Source organism: Camelus dromedarius, chromosome 2 (assembly GCF_036321535.1).
Source record: "Camelus dromedarius isolate mCamDro1 chromosome 2, mCamDro1.pat, whole genome shotgun sequence".
NCBI lineage: Eukaryota > Metazoa > Chordata > Mammalia > Artiodactyla > Camelidae > Camelus > Camelus dromedarius.
The window spans coordinates 111,076,132-111,093,631 of NC_087437.1; the positions used below are offsets into that span (position 1 = coordinate 111,076,132).

At 37.2% G+C, this 17,500-nt stretch overlaps 1 protein-coding gene across 2 annotated transcripts in view; it reads right to left on the reverse strand.

Annotated features, from left to right (window-relative positions):
• The window catches only part of SCAF4 (SR-related CTD associated factor 4), a 52,959-nt gene that overhangs the window by 2,416 nt on the left and 33,043 nt on the right, over positions 1-17,500 (reverse strand). Inside the window, exons 13-19 of one of the 2 annotated variants that reach the window (XM_031458753.2) lie at positions 17,380-17,480; positions 16,834-16,947; positions 15,827-15,983; positions 14,394-14,551; positions 12,982-13,147; positions 12,805-12,891; positions 12,456-12,647 (exon numbers count right to left, since the gene is read on the reverse strand). In XM_031458753.2, coding sequence (XP_031314613.1) covers positions 12,456-12,647; positions 12,805-12,891; positions 12,982-13,147; positions 14,394-14,551; positions 15,827-15,983; positions 16,834-16,947; positions 17,380-17,480 — 975 coding nt within the window. The remainder of the gene's footprint in view (positions 1-12,455; positions 12,648-12,804; positions 12,892-12,981; positions 13,148-14,393; positions 14,552-15,826; positions 15,984-16,833; positions 16,948-17,379; positions 17,481-17,500) is intronic. The other variant, XM_031458757.2, reaches the window with a different exon arrangement.

A 17,500-nucleotide genomic window follows, 5' to 3' on the forward strand; every position in this document is an offset into this window, starting at 1 on the left:
TGCCTCAGAAATGCGGACAACTTACCTGCCTCATTTTGAGATAAAATGAGATGAACATCTAAGTCAGCTTAGAGCTTGGCACACAGTTGGGTGCTTGTTATTATTCACACATGTATTCTGACAGATGATAAATATTTCACTTTGCAAAAACAGCATTTTTCATTTCTGACTGTTAAGATCTTACTAGCCTCTCCTGGTCCCCCCAAAACCACCATAGTTTACAGTCAAGCACTCTGGTAGTTGGGAAAGATATGAATACACTGAGCTTCTATATGCCAGGCCCAAAGTTTAGAAATACTAATTACCATGGTGAAAAGGTGAAATGATGAAATAGATGGATAAGGCAAAGACCTCACCCGTCCACAGATTCTTCAGACTGTCCTTAGGAAAATTCCAATGAACATATATAGAACCACCACCTATACCATATCAGACTGACATGAAATCCACAGCAGACAAACATTCTTCATATCATTTAGTGAACATCTGAGCGTATACCATACAGCAGGACAACAAGGCACCCAAGATAGGTCCTTTCTCCCACTTTTTTTAAAAAACTTTTTTTGGGGGGGTGGGGAGGGGAGGTAATTAGGTTGGTTTGTTCATTCATTCATTTTAATGGAGGCACTGGGGACTGAACCCAGGACCTTGTGCGTGGTTAGCACGGCACTCTACCACTGAGCTATACTACACCCTCCCCACCTTTCTCCCACTTTCTAAATGCATCGTGCAGTCCCAGTATTTGTGGACTTCAACTCAAAACAGGCAGCAAAAAAGTATGTACCCAGGGACAACCTCTTTTAATAGAGGTATATATGGAAATACTTTAAAAAGTCAAACTCTACTTTCCCACTAGCTTTCTAAAAAACATTTTGGGGGGGGGATTAGGTTTATTTATTTATTTTAATGGCAGTACTGGGGATTGAACCCAGGACCTCATGCACGTTAATTTAAGCACACACTCTACCCATGAGCTATAATGCCCCCTACCAGCTTTTGTTCAAGGACTAAAACGATCAATGTTTACTATTAAAAAGTTACTGTAGCACATTCCAGTACCCAACTATAGGATCAAAGGGCCAAAAGCAAGTTTTAAAATAACACTAGAAAAACGGGGAAGAGGTTCAAAGCATCTTCTTATAACAAAAGTTTTAGGTTCAGATGAGTCTTTAACAGGAAACACTGATTTACAGAATGATGGGAAGGTCCTATTCCTAATTTCTCCATGATGACTGGCTTCCTCAACTACCCATCTGACAGCTGCCAAAAGAAGCAAGGCCAACCTCAACCTTGTACAGAAGAGATCAAATGGGCAATGATTCTTTATAAAATATAACCCTGTCTCTAGGAACACATCTCTAAGTCCTTTATCATATGCATTTGAAGGTGTATACAGATTGATTTGACAGGGTTAACTTTTATGTTTAAACCGCCTAGAAAAACTAGTGCCTAATTCATCTAGTCCATAAAAGTGGATATTTGTATTTGGGATTTGCTTAAAATACTATATACTCAAATCCCTTCCCCTTTTCATAGATAAGTCCATTTCCTTCTAACACTTCATAGACCATCAAAGTTTATAGATTTCCCTGTTAGAATATTCCCATTGTTCCAAATGTTGGCCTTCAGACCACAGAAGTGGTGAAATTATGGACTGTTTTTGCTTATCTGTTGTTTTGCATTCAAATAAAAAAGTACAGCTTTTATAATAGAAGTTATATTTAAAAATACATCAGGCGGCACAAGCTCTTGGTAGGCATAGTAGCTGAAATTAACTTTTATTTTTATTAGGAAAGCTGACACTATGCACATGCCGACAGAATATATAGTGGGTTACCCATGTCTAAATGGCATTCAAAGCAGTTATTCATTTTATTTGGAAGTATGACATGCAGTATCACTCACGAGTTACAAACTCAAAAAAATTCACTCATACATGTGTTGAACATCTGAGGTTTACATTAACTCATTTAATGTGCTAGGGATTAAAGATTAAAAAAATTTAGTCCTTCCCTTCAAACAGGAGAGCGCCTCGTAGAAACAGACAAATGTCAACTGCTGTAGGAGATGGCACATACTATAGTATGCTGACAAGGGTGGAACTGATAAAGCTGGTGTATGTGAATCTGAGTGGGAATCCCAGGGGATGTCTGAATTGGGTCTCGAAGGGGAAAACATACAAGGTCAATACGAGTAAGAAAGGTTATTACTGGTCAAGAGAACAGCAGCTTCTGAAAGGCTTATCAACAGGAAGGTGAAGCAGTAAAGTGTGCTGTTTTAAGACTTGCCATAGAACATTTGAGGAAAATCAAGGAGAGAAGATGAGGTTTATTACTGAAGCAGCTAGAAAGAAATCTGTATAAATAAAAACAGCTATCAATTAAAAGAAAAAAGTTGAGTTTTGTGAGGCTGAACAGGTAGGCTGGGGCAATTCAATCTTGTATGCCATGACAAGGAACTTGGACCCTGATTTTAGAGTGATGGGAAAACTATGGAGGAATTTTTAGCAAGGATGACCCCATGTTCATTTTGAAAGATCCCTCTAGCAAGCTGTATACAGGAAAGCAAGGGGGAGGAAGCTGGAGAGCAGCTAGGCTCTTAATCTAAGAATCCAGGAAAAAGACTGAACTAAAGAGGTACTGGAGCTGAGAAGCAGATTTAAGACCATTAGCAGGCAGAACTGAGAATTTAAGAGAAGGAACATAGCTCTCTGCTTTGAATGAACAAGTGGATGGAGACATCAACGCAATGCAGAAATTTAGGAAGAGATGCAATTTTTGAAGACATGATAAATTTTACATGGTAATACTGAGAGTTGGAGGGGCCTGGGCAACATCCAGTGGAAATGCGCTGAAGAAACTGATTAAATGCATATAGGTAGAGCACAGAAGAGTCATGGTGTTAACTTATCCAGAATATGGGCAAAACAAAAAAGGGAAGAGTTCAGACCTAGGGAAATATCACTCTAGACAGAAATTTCCAAATTTTCTAATACAGTAGGATTTTAGGGCAGATGAAAAAAGTGACAGTCTCAAATGTCTGCATTCAAATTAGAGAAGTATAAGAAATACACAGGCATTTAACTAGTTATTTCTTACAATAAGCCAAAAAAAAACACCTGACAGTTTCACAATTTAAAAATTTAAGTCAAGATTAAAGGGGAGGTGCCATTGCTATCTCTAGCAAAGATGTTGGTAATTATGGGGGAAAAAGAACAAGTATGTTAAAAGGCTAAAGGGGTGGCCAGGGATGAGTAGGTTGATATGGCTTGAGACCAGTGTGGACCTTGAAATCTAGAAGATATTTATAAATAAGGGATACAAATGTACATAAATGAATAGGGCACTTCCCGCCAAGGATGGCCACAGTTGCGTAGTTAGAGAGACATACAGAAAGTTACAAAGGCTTGAATTAAACACTATAGGAGTGATCAACTGAGCACATTAGTTGGACACTTTCATGGAGGATTTAATTTGGATCTTTCAAAAAAAGCAAGGATTTGCTATGTGAAAAAGGAAAGGAAGGGAGGAGGAGGACGAGCAGAAGGAATATCTGAAAAGGCAAGTTAGTAGAAAAGGCAAGGTGCTCATTCTACCTATTCTGCACCATGCTCTCGGCTTCCATCCTATCACAGCCACTGCCTCTACGAAGTCCTGGACCTTTCATTACAAATAACTTTATCACTGCCGAGTTCTGTTTTTCAAATACCCGACTCTAACCCCCTTCCCAGAGCAACTGTCATTCCCACTAGGATCATGTCCCCAATGCCCTTCACATCTTTACTTTCCTCCTTACCTGCCTTGGAGTCCATGGTTCTCCCTCACCATGTTGCCCGGAAAAACCTCATCGTTGGTTTTAAATGCAACTCTTCTACCTGATCTGCACATGAACACGGCTGCGCACCACCCCCAACATGCTGACTGGTCTTATTTAAAATTTATAACTACAAATACAAGTGCTCCCTTAAATCTGGCGAGCAATTCTAATTTTCCTAGTTGATTCACATTCTCATGTTTCTAGATAATGTGTTTCATTTGTTCCTGTTTCTCCTTAATTCCACTACTCTTGGCTGGTTTGCTGTGTACAGCTTCAGAGATAAAATTCAGAGCCTGTAATTCATCCACGTAAAGGGTAAAATTCAATGGTTTTTAATATATCCAGAGTTGGGCAACCATCACAGTAAATATTAGAACATTTCCACAACCTCAAAAGGAAACCCTGTATCCATTAACCATCATTCTCCATTTCCCTCTAACTCCACCTCAATCCCCAGGCAACCACATATTCTATTTTTTTCATCTCTATGGACTTGCCTATTCTGGACATTTAATATAAGTGGAACCATACAATGTGTGATCCTTTGTGACAGGCTTCTTTCACTCAGCATATCTTCTCAAGGCCCATCCATGTTGTAGCTGGTGTAAGTCTTTCATTTCTTTGTATTACCAGTGAATATTCCATTATACAGAAATACCAGATTTTACTTATCCTAGTTGGTTTATCATTTTAAAAAGGCATTTATAAAGACTTTATCCACCTGCCTACCACCAAATCTACCAATTTACCCGCACCTGTATCTGTGTCACTCCGCCTGTCTGTGAACTGTGTTCCAAAGGCTGAAGAAGCCTCTTATTCAAATCCTAAGTACGTGCCCTCTCACCTTCATAAGGCTATCAACCTAGCAAGTATCTCCTTTCTTACATCAGAAATTACCCCTCTACTGGGCTTTCCAATAAAAATTTCTAGTCTTTGTCAGTCTTTTAGAAATAAAAATGAACAAAAACCCCCTCCTTCACCTTGCATCTCCCTTCAGCTATCACCATTTTACTGGTTACCTGTATAGCACACCTCCTCAAAGAGATGTCCAAAATCACTATCCATTTCTTCCTCTCATTATCTCCTGATCCTGCATTTACTTATATAGGCTTTTGAACTTATCACGCCAATGAAACCACATTTCTCAAGGTCACCCAGAAGCCTTCATATTCCTATAATCCAGTTGGCAAGTCTCAGCAATCTTCTTTGCCCCAACAAAGGCATCTGATAGTTGATCTCTCCCTCATTCCTAGGAACTCTCTTTCCTGGGCTTAAAGGATTTTTGCTTCCTTGCCCACTGGCTGTGCCCTGTCAGTATACTTTGCTGGATGGAACAATACAGGATAGTGGTTAAAAGTGTAGGTGTTGAATTCTAGACTCTGCCACTTGGTGCTGTGAGCTTGGGCAAGTTACTTCACCTCTTGATGCTTCAGACTTCCCATCCACAAAATGGGAGTAACTGTGTCAACTTCAAAGGACTGTAAGGCTTAAATAACACTTAGAAGAGTTCCCAACATGTCTTAGTTCTCCATATCAGATTCTCAACTGCTAAATTCTGAAGTGTTCCTGGGCTCATCCCTCTCACTACTTCCCTACATTTATTTCTTCCTTAGGTAATCTTACAGGCTCTGGTGGCTGTAAATAGTATCTATATTGGCTGATGATACCAGAATTTACATCTTTAGACTTTATTTACCAGTTGTTTAGTTGACCTGAATATTTAGTTGCCCCTGAATATTAAAACATCCAACATTTTAACTCAACATCCTTCTCCTAAGCCTGCTCTTCTTTGAGATCTGCCCATCTCAGGAGTGGCAGTTACACTCTACCAATTGCTCAGGTCAAATACTTAATCATTCTTGACTCCTTTCCCTCCCATATTTAAGTAATAAGGCCATTCTGAGGCTCTATCTTTAAAATACATTCCGAATCCGACTGCCTACTACTTTCACTATACCATCCCAGTGCACACTGCTAGCTCTCTAACCTCATCTATTCCAATGGCATCCATACTGGTCTCCTCTTTCTACTCTTACCAACTCCTATAGTTTGGTTTCTACAGAATACCCATATGTAATCCTTTAAGAAATGTGAACCAGATTACAACACTTTGCTCAAGTCTTACACCAACTCCTGCTGGACTCATGACCAGCCCAACAACCAGCTCTGAACTCATCACTTGCTGCTCTTCCCTTTGATCACCCCTGCTCCAGCCCTAACAGCCCACTGGAGTCCCTCCAACAAGCCAAGTTTGTTCTCAGTCCAAGCTTCCCTTCTGTTATTCCTCCTGAAATGTTTTCCCTCTGCATTTACATGGCTCTTTCCTCTTTTATCTCCGTATTATCTCCTTAGCTGCCCTCCCTGGCCAACCCATTTATAATAGCACATATCATGCAACATTCCTCCGATCCCAGTCTCTGCTTTACTCTCTTCATTGGAGCATCTCCATGCAAAATTATTGGCTTACGATCTAAGCCCCCACTAGAATGTAAGCCCCAGGAAAACAGCTCGTATCTTGTCATTCGGGTATCTTTAGTACCCAAAAGGGTGCCTGGCACACAGTAGGTATTGAGTAAATACATGTTGAATGTATGAATGAATAAATGATGGCACCATAAGTGACGACCAACTCATCAAAAGATACCTCTCATGGGGCAAGAGCAGTGGCTGCCTACAAGGTCCAGGTCTCTCCCCAGGGCAGTGAGTCCACTGTAAACCTATGAAGATCTGAAATTTATTTTAAGCAAAGCAGCAGTGTTCTCTCACAACCTTCTTTTCTGTTCCTAGTCGCAGTTCCACCTTACTTGATTCCAACAGAATGAATTTCTGTGGCATTCTTGCATGAACCTAACACAAAATTTGTTCACATAAGGAAAAAGATTTATCAACCACTGTCGTCTCTCCTACCAATACCCTGAGATTCGTATGTGTACATTATATAAAAAACATATATTTTAATCATAAAAATGTTTGTTGTTTTTACTCCAGACCTTCAGAAAATTGAAATAACAGTACAATCCATACATGTATTTCCTTTGCCTAGATTCACCGATTAATAATATTTAGAGCTTAATTATTTTGAACAGATTCTCAGGCGACTCTTATAGTAGGCACTGTGTTGGGAGCTGGGGAGTTTGGAAAAATGAGGAGCTAGTTTTCAAAGAAAGAGAAAAGGCATATTTAGATTACATTATAATTATACCAAAAAATCATTCTTAGAATGTTAGCAATAAATAAGAGAAATTTAAATTTTCAATAATATATAAGATGTGTATCTATTTTGAGCATAGAGTACATTGTGTTTTGATAAAATCTAATACATAAAACCATAATTTCAAATGAAAAATAAGAGACTATTATTATCTCTTTGAAATGACTCCTTGGTGTTTTGCAAAATAACGTACAATAAGGTTTGATCAATTTCCCTACGGTTATTTATGGTTGTCTTTAAGAATTTCAGTTTGTATATGAATTGCTATTTTACTATAACTGGCAAAGTGTAACAGTTGTGACTTTGAGTTAAGAGTTGTACTATTAAAAAGTCAAGATGTTTGGGATATACAGTTAACCCATCACATAATGAGATTATCCACAGGGTATTTTATTTCCAATGTTAGCTGGAAAAAAATCTTACCTGAAATTCTTCACAGCATTATCTTTGTCTATCACAATTAATCTAGAGCCCAGAGTGTCTGCCCCTCCCACCTTCCTCAAGCCCAAAAATATGTGAGAGGGCTTTAAACTTAAAATAGACTCTTTAGGCTGGAGTTCTGCAGTCTAGGAAGTGCAGGAGGAGATGCAGACAATGTGATAAGCAGCTTTCAAGTTTCTGTGCGAGACCTTCCCCATGTTTTGTTTGAAGTGCTTTACCTTCTGAGAAAATAGTGTATTCATGCATAAATTCATATCCAAGGTAAATATTTTTTGTGGATTAATCACTATTAGTCATTCACTGAACAATGTTATATACTAAGTTGCAGGCACTGTGATGAGTAATTGGGAACTTTTTCTAACTACCTAACTCTAGTGGAATAATATAATGCAGTATTTCGAGTTATCAACTCAAATATCTTAAAAGCTTTGAAGAACACTTTTATAGGGTAAACAAACACCTTGGTAGATCCTTCTGGCTTATAATTTAATATAACCAATATTATAGCAAAGTTCACAACAAGAAAAAATATTTTAAAAGTTTCTTCACGTTTCTTTTGAGTGCTATTTATACCAGTATTTTGGTGCTCTAATGTTCTAATTTAAAATGTTAAAAATTGCTAATTATAAATGTATCAAAATTCTAGGCAGAAAAATCCAAAGCTTAGGTGAAATCACCACAACTCAGTTACCAATTTTAAAGTACTGCTGACTCCTAAATAACATGGGTTTGAACTCCATCATCTACTCATATACAGACTGTGTCCAGTAAATATGTCCTACACAGTCCACAGCTGGGTAACTTGCAGGTGTGGAACTGCGGGTATGAAGGGCCAATTACAAAGTTACATGTGGATTTTGGACTGTGTGGGAGTCAGAGCCCCTAATCTCCACACTGTTCAAGAGTCAACTGTAATTACAGAATTTGATGGTGAAATTATTCACCTTCATGGAAGTCTTAAGGATCATAGCTACTGCATAAAAGCAAACACACCTGTTTAATTCAAAAGCCAATTCTGTCTACATAATTCCTGAAGTGTCTCAATTTTGGAACATCAACTCAAATGCCTACTGAGGCCAGGCAACGATGTGTGGAAATCAAGCATGAAGTACATCCCACTCTCTAGCAATTCAGCCTGGAGGCCACCAATTCATGACTTTTACTTTAAATCTTTGGTAACAAAAATTATCAGTAAGAAGCAATCTTACACATAGCCAATTCTTATTTATAAATTTCACCACCACCTTACAGCAGTGTGATAAAATGTCTGTATTTTAATAATTATAATGAATAAATGTATCTGGCAAGAGAAGAGACTTTAATTTTCCACAAGAGGAATGAGTCCAACTTAGCTTAATTTTTCCTTGAAAAGATATCCTGGATATGCTGGTAACACAATAGAGATATGTAACACAAACAAACTTTTTTGTGTATTTTTTTATTGTTTGGAACACCAAAATAACCCAAATTTCACATTTACAATGAACTTTAAAAAAAATATGCTGTACATATTAATAAATACATGTTATACAAAAAGTTTGGAAAAGTAAACACATACACTTATACAGTAAAGAGAATGCACTGAATTGCTATCATCTTTAATATTCCTTTTCTCCTAAATGATCAACAACTGTAACTGTGTCCTCTAGCTTTTATGAAACCACCAATGCTCTAACTAGCTATCTTGGAGTGTGAGGTACTAAGAACAGATTCCTTTAAAATCAAGTGATAATGAATCACTGCTGTGCATCAAATAATTTCATGTTTTCAGATTATCAGTTACTAAAACAATAAAAATCTATGAAAGACCAGAGGCTTAAGTCTCTACAAACTTGGTACTGTGGGCTACCCTCAGCTCAGCTCCAGAAATACATACTCATCCCTCCCAAACTAAGAGAAAATTATTTAAGCCAAACCAATCTTAAAGCACCCCACTGCCTCCTTCATAACCAGGACTCACTACAGAACTTTCGAAGATCTGTTGAAACTTTGGCCCCTCTACTTTAAAAATATTGCCACATTTCAGAAATTAAGATCCAAACACTCAGTTAAGTCTCAAGGATACATTTACCTTCCACTGTAAGAAAATGATTTGAGTATCATTAATGGGAATAACACAGATATTAGAGTGTGCTATTTAAATGAAATGCCACTATGACTAACACACATTTTCTCAGCAAGCCAACTGATGGAACTTTAATATGTGTGGATTTATGATCTGGTCTAATAAGCCATGAAAATATCTGAGGTGACTATGCCAAGACACATACTTTCCTGAAAAGACTGCACCCTTTGTCTGCCAATAATTAGAACAGTTTAAAATAAATCAGAGATAAAGTAATATTTCAAAGTTTCAAAGTATATTCTTCTCTAGGTATTCTAAATATCACCTAGGATATTCCTTACCTGTAATATTGCACCCACCATTAACTGAGCGCTTACCCTGTGGCAGGCCCCATGTTAGTTGTTTTATATATGTTAGCTCACTGAATCATCACAACACCCCGGAGTGGCATTTTTATTTCTTTTCCGGGAAACACAGTTGAAAAACTGAAGTTTAGTGTCACCTTCTAGGCTTAAAGTTTTCTGGCATAGTATAACACTGCTTTTTTATTATCATAAGAGAAAACATTAGAGCACCAAGACAAAACTTGAAAGCATCTTAGTTCTAATTTTCCATGACTTGGTTAACGTCAACAATGCCCAGCCCTGATTACTAGTTCTGCAGTGCTGCAACACTGCCTGTGATTACTATATTCCTTGATCAGTATGATGGAATTGTCATTAATCCTTTGGATAAATATTCTTCATCTGGATACACATTTAAAAAGTCTCATTTCAATAAAAAGTCAAAATTCATGGGATATTCTTTTCAAGATTTCCAACTGAAGGAACAGGGAAAGCTTCTTTCTCATGATTGGAACTAAACTACTGCATTTTAGCTAAAAGTGTTTACTTTAATAAAACAGTTTCATTTTTATGTTATGTCATATTCTAACCATTCCATATTTGGAACATTCTTCAGTTTCTAAATTTTGTTTAAAAAGTTACAGACCAAGATCATCACCAGAGGTAGAAGTAAAACAGCCCTACACTGAGAACCATCCACCTATCCACTTACTCACGTAACAGATGTTCCTCTCTCATGGAGCGTCCATTCTGGGGGATGGGAGGAGCCGGACATCCAAACAGGTATGTTGGGTAATGATAAATGTCAAAAATTTAATTATTTTTCTAGCAGCGCTCAGCTTATTACTAAGCTGATTTTTTAAGCTTATCAACTTTTGATTTGTTTTGTTTCACATGTTGGCTGAGACTTTATATATATTTCACTCGTGGTAAGACATAAAGGGCAGAGTCTCCAAGACTTAAATGTTAAATCAGAGGCAGTTTATTTATTCTTCAAAGTTGTTTGAAAGTAGTGGTTATTAGACTCCTGGTGATGATGAAATCTCTTCACTCACTCAATGAGCTAACTAAGCTCAGAAAAAAAAGCCCAAAGCATGCAATTTTGTTAACAGTCTCAGGTGGCCTAGTATCTAAGGACACTAGACCAGGAAATTTTATTTCAAAGAGAATTCATTATCAAGGGTGGGTGTTGGGTGGAGGAAAGGGGTGGATCAGAAAATTCTACCCAACTTAGATTCTATGATTCTTGTATAACCATCTTTCTACAAATATGGGGGGGGGGGGAGCATAACAAAACTGATCTCCAAAGATGTTCAGGTTTCCTGGATCCTACTCCAATTTTCCTTCTACTATGATTTCCATTATGGCATAGACCTCTTGAGCAACTTCCTCATTAAACAAACCATTTTCCATCATTGAGACTACTGCTACATTACCTGCGAAAAATTTTAACCCTAAATCCTTTTACCATTACCCAGTCCACATACTAAAGGAAATAAAAATCAAATTTATTATTAGCCTAAACTCAGTCTTGGAGCGGGCAGAAGACAGCATGCCATTTAAAAACAAATTGATTTTTATTATAAATGTCGTACATGGAACAAAGTGAAAATTTCCAACAGTGCCGAATGCTGTAGGTGAAAAGTAAAAGTCCTACATCACAAACCAATGTCCCACAGTTCTGTATCGCAAAGGTAACCAATGTGCTCTTTCCAAAAAAATCAAAGATTATGAAAGCAAACATTTGCACACACACACATATACCTCCGAAAAATACAATGGGCACACAGGACTAGAACATTTAAATACTAAGGACGAATTAACTATTCATTAGGAGAATCAAGTGCTAATTACACTTGGCAATTCCACTTCAAATACAACAATTTATTATTGAAAGGTTGGTCACTATAACAAGTATATGACATATTCATTTAGAATTCAAGCAAATAAGGGTAAGGCCTCTTAAAGATGTAAACAATCTAAATCATGCTTCCCTTGATCGCAGTAGTAAAGTTGCAGGTAAAGAATACAACAGATGAACTCTTGCAGGAGAAAACTGAGGGGTCAGTGGAAACGCACACCTTAGGTGGTGCAACTGTCACTCAGGTAACAAAGCCATTTTATTGCAATGTATCAAAGATGATTTCTTTACTAACCCAGAGAGAAAGCTACCAAAGTCCAGGGAATTTAAATATTATAAAAATTAATCCAGACAGGAAAAAAAATCTATGTTGTCAAAGAAATGCTATCTCTTATTAAGCTGGGATGTCTGGGGTTATGTCAATCATGAACTTTGTACCAGTTCCTTTTTTACAGAGATTAGCTTCATCACTTTTCTATACCAAATTAAAATGTGCAAATCCAAACTTTAATTCAAGACAAATAAACATGATTTGATTTTTGAGGCGGTCTCTTGAGGGAGGGTATTCTTGGTAAAAACCAAGTGCATATATTTAAGAAGAAAATCTTCAAAGAAAAATATTAGCCTCAGAGAATATTTTACCAACATTAGCACTGTTTATTAAAAAAACAAACTTGGGCAGGGGAAAGAAAAGTAATGATAAAAAAGTTAACTTACCAAGAAGTGAAACAGGCTGGGTTACAGGAGGGGTGGGCAGATTCGTGGGTGCAGCAGGTGGCACAGCAGAGCCATACATTTTCACACTGTCACCAGACTCGGCATTTCCTCTAGCCCCAGACACCACTGTTGGAATGGGATTTCCAATAGATAAGTCTTTTGTAGTGTCTTCATTTATACCAGCGATAGTAGCTAAGGAATATAATTACATCAACATGTGAAGCTGAATAATTAATTATCTCCCCGGTCAACATTCTTTTGCCATACTACAGATCCTATTACTGGTCCATTCTCCCTCCTACTCCCAGCTCCAAGAGGACAAGTGAACACAAAGGAAAAACATGCTTACAGTTTGGGATGCTTATTGGTGGAGTGTGAGGAGGAGGAATGGATACTGGTGGAGTTATAGGAGGTGGGGGTCCAGGAGGAAGAAAACCTAGAATAAGAAAAAAAAATGTCAATTCAAGCTGTGTCATTTTATTTCAGGCTCTAAAAAAAGAATGTCTTCTCACATAATTCAGTGTACCTGGTGGTAAATGCATTGGGTTGAATCCTGGGCGCAAAAACGGTGGAGGAGGTGGAGGAGGAGGAACACCAGGACCAAAGCCGGGAGGCGGAATTCCCAAAGGAGGTGTGAAAGTAGGTGGCTGGAGAGTACCAACTACAGGAGGTCCTGGCTGATGTGGTGGGACCTAGAAAGAAAGAAAAATGGAGCCACGTATCTAGCCACCCTCCCAGCCTTTTACTGTGTAGAGACAAAGAAAATACCTTGTTGAAAAAATAGTTCTCTCTAAATTGTTCCTGCTATATGATAAACTTATTAGATAATAGGTGGAAACCTGTACCTACCCCAAGTGATAGAAATCATACATTTTATATGATATATGTTTACCTTATAGAAACATTTTTAAATAATAGAAATCACTTATTTATTTGCTCTCTACTTTATGACAGCAAATTCACACTATATTTCACTAGCACCTATACTGGTATTCTGCTAGAATATAATGTTTAAAAATGTCTTATGGTCAGGACAGTAATTTTGAGAAATTAACACTAAGAAAAGCTACCTGGTAATTTGCACAGGATTAAGATCACAGGTCCTAGGGTCAAACTGCCTGGCCCCCCCTTTTAAGCAGTTTGTGACACTGAGCAAGCTACTTACATTACGATCTCAGTTTACTCATTTATAAAATGGAAAACTGCCAACCTGACATAATTAGGGAGATTAAAGAGTAAATAAATGTTAAGTGCCTGGCACTTAATGAACACCCAACATATGTCAGGTATTATGTTTTAAAAAAAGTATGATCAACTTTTATAGATTAGTCAAGTTTCTTTAAATGAGTCATGACATAACACTGAATCTTATCTAGAAGGCATATCCTTCCGTATCTGGAACAGCATATTCAAAAGGTCAACTGAAGAGTGCCGATTTGGGGAATCCATTTATAAAATACCACAGCTAAATTAGGTATCAAAGCATGTAATTTTCTTACATTGAGAAAATCAAGAAGCTAGGCCACCTACTCTGGTGACAACTCAGATTTATCTGATTCAATTTTATGGTGAGAAACTGAGGAAGGAAGGTATTGAAAGAAAAGAAAAATCTAGTGGATCACGCATAGACGTATGGGTCAAGTATTCATAATTTTTACCAAAATGTTACTTACTTAGCTCTTGTTATGTAACAGAAAAGTCACACCTCAAGTCAAAAAGCTTATGTGGTAAAACATGGAATAATCCAGACAGATATAAGGCAATATGAACTTATTCTGGTTTTTAAGAGTTTATAAATAATACGCCAACACACAAAAAAGTAATATGCTCATTTACATACTCGTCTTTGACTATGAATCTAGACACACATCTACAGTACGATTAGAAAGGTATGTTCTACACATTTAAAAGATTAAATAATGCCCCAAATATTCTTACCTGTGGAGGTGGTACTGTTATAGGTGCAGGAACAGGAATGGGAGGGACAGGCACAGGTAAAGGCTTAGGGATGGGTGATACTGGTTCTGTGTGTGAGGTTTCTGCCCCTCCATTTTGAGCAACTTCATTTTCATGCTTCTTGGGAATTCCCTTCCAATCTATGAGAGTTAGAGAAATGTAACAAAAGCTTACACTTTTAGTTTGTAACTTTAAACTCTTTTAACTTTCAGTACAAACTTTAAACTTTAAAGTAATTTTTTAAATGCTGATATTAAAATCAGACAGCAGTATGATTATTAAATGCCTATGCTAATTTTATATAAATTATTTAAATTAATGAATAACAACAGCAAACATGCAAAAAGAATGCTTACTATGTGCCAGGCACAGTTCTAAGCATTATATATATTACATATACCTTCATTTAATACCTTCATACCTTCATTCTCACAGGCATCCATCTATAAGTAGGTCCTATTATTATCCTCATTTTATAAATGAGGTAAACAAAGACAATTTGTCCAAAGTCACATATCTAGTAAGCTGGCAGAGACGGGACTCAACCCCGACATATCTGGCTCTAACGTCTATGTTCTTAACCACAACAGTGTACTGTTTGGATTAAAGATCCTGGGAAGGAAGCAGGATTCTTCTTACCTTGGACCAGAACCTCTCAGAACACCTGGTACATAGTAGACCCTAGATACCTGTTTGCCTTAATTGAAAGGCAACCTTAAGTGAAGGCAACACGCACCGTGTAGGGAAGGGGGATGGATATGAGAATAGTCCAGCACTGTTTCACCACCCTTTGGCTCTCAAACCATCACTCCTGTCTGAAGCTTCCCTCGAACATTTACTCTATTTTGCCATGCCATCCGGTGCTCCTCTTTGTCCTGCTATGTATCAGTCTTCAGGTCATGCCCCCATAAGCTGCAAATTTTCCCAATGCCATTTTCCCCAATCCCACTGTCCATCCAGCATTTAATATTCAGGCTACAAATAATTGCACCTCCTCGTCTTACACATTTACTTTTGATAGCCTCTGTGAACATTTAAACATTTTTCAAAGAAATTATTATGAAGCAGTAGATTTTTACTACAACAATGTTCAGTTTAAGACTCACTTGATCTGTTAGGTTTTCACAGTGAAAAATCCTACTTAAGATCTACTTAATACCATAATTAATAATTAACCCCACAATCAGTAATTATTTCATTTGTTGTGTCTGCATCTCTCCCACTAAATATAAGTTGCACGAGGGCAAGGACCACAATTGTCTTATTCACTGTTGTTTCTTCAGTTTATAATGGAGAGACAGGCACCCACATAATATTTGAAATTATCTCAAAAATCGACTCCTAATGCAAAGAACATTTGTCATAGCACTACCAAGAAAATAGATAAATTTTTTAAAAAATTAATACTGCTTTACCTGGATTAAGTGTATCACTGTCCAACATTCCTCCTTCACAAAAACTCTCCAGTTCTTCAGGCTTGACTTTGTCCCATGGAATATAAGTAACACCAAGTTCTACATCCCAATACTGCTTATAATCTGCCTTTATTCCTTTGTTTAAGGCCCAGGCAATCTATTTCACCATTAGTTAAAATATAAAAAGATAAGGGAGAAAAACGTCAAAAATTTTGAGCGTTAACTGTTTCCCACCATCCTAATCACCAAGACTTGGTCAACAAGGCAGAAACCTGGCCTGGTTATCCCTGGATCTCACTCAAAGGTATATTTGGCACTAGGAAACTGGTTACCCCTTTATCCCACTTTGTCCTAGGATGTAAATTTGACTGGTAATCATGTCCTTACCAACTCACCACCCCCTAACTCGGGCAGCATAAAACTTAAGAGAAAAGGAAAAAGTTACCAGAGACAGGGTGAAGTTCCCCATACAACTAAGAATAGAAAAGTGAGGAACACTTTTAAGTCTCAGGTACCTCAGGATTACTCAACATGAGATAAAGTCCTTTGCAGTGCAATCTAAGGGTATAACAGGGTATTGTGACATTGAGGAAACACTGACTCTGGCCCCTTTGGGGGGGGAAATACTCATGTACCTACATCTTTTCCTCTATCTTCAGTAAGTATTTTTCATAGTAAATTCTAAGATGAGATGGCAAACTTCAAAATTAAAATGTAAAAAAATCACAATTTTTTGAATGACAAGATAAAATATTTTACAAAATTTGACATTATATTTGAAGCACCAATTAAATACCCTGATGAATCTATCCATCTTGAAAAAAAAATCCCGCAAAATTCTACCATGCATGTAGGACTTAAAATTTTGTTAACTCTTAAGAGATAACCTCTTTAAAAGAAGATGCGTATGTAATAACACTCTGGTGTCTAAAACTGGTTTTTAAAAAGTTGTGTAGTATTATGTATTAAACTTTTAAAGAAATGAATTATACAATATAAAACAGTACCTTTATGGATTTCTGGTTCACTTTATAGTTTCCTCGGCTCAGTTTCTGCAGGGCACGATAAGCATCTTGCCTATGAACCATAACAATATAGGCACAACCTCTGGGAGGAATCATCTGCTCCAAAAGATTTTAATATTATAAAATATGATAAAGAAATCAAAGAGCAACAAGATATAATAGTAATTGATCAGTTAACAACTCTAACTCCAACCCCCTGCACCCTCTAGCCAGTGTTCTATAATCTGAGATTAAATGAATTTGTAACTGGCAGTTCCAGTTCAGTCTCAACTGCCAGTTATCAACAAACCTACGGTCCCCCAAGCTTTGTTATATAAAGGTTTCTTTAGAAAAAGGTTTTAAATTAAACTTGGTTATCCAAGAAATGTGGTTAAATGCAGAGAATGCTAAACATGAAATCATAATACCTAAACTCTAGTTGTATCTTCTACAAATCTGGGCAAATTTTAACTTAGGTCTCAAGTCCTTGATTTCATAAAATAAGATTAATCACATCAATCTACTGTCATTAAATAATTTAACACTCACATTAATTGATTCAATTGGCCCAAACTCTTCTAAGAGACTGGCAACATCTTGCTGAGTAGTCCTTTTGTCCAGTTGTCCCACCCAGAGTGTAGTACTACAAACTTAAAATAAAATTATAATC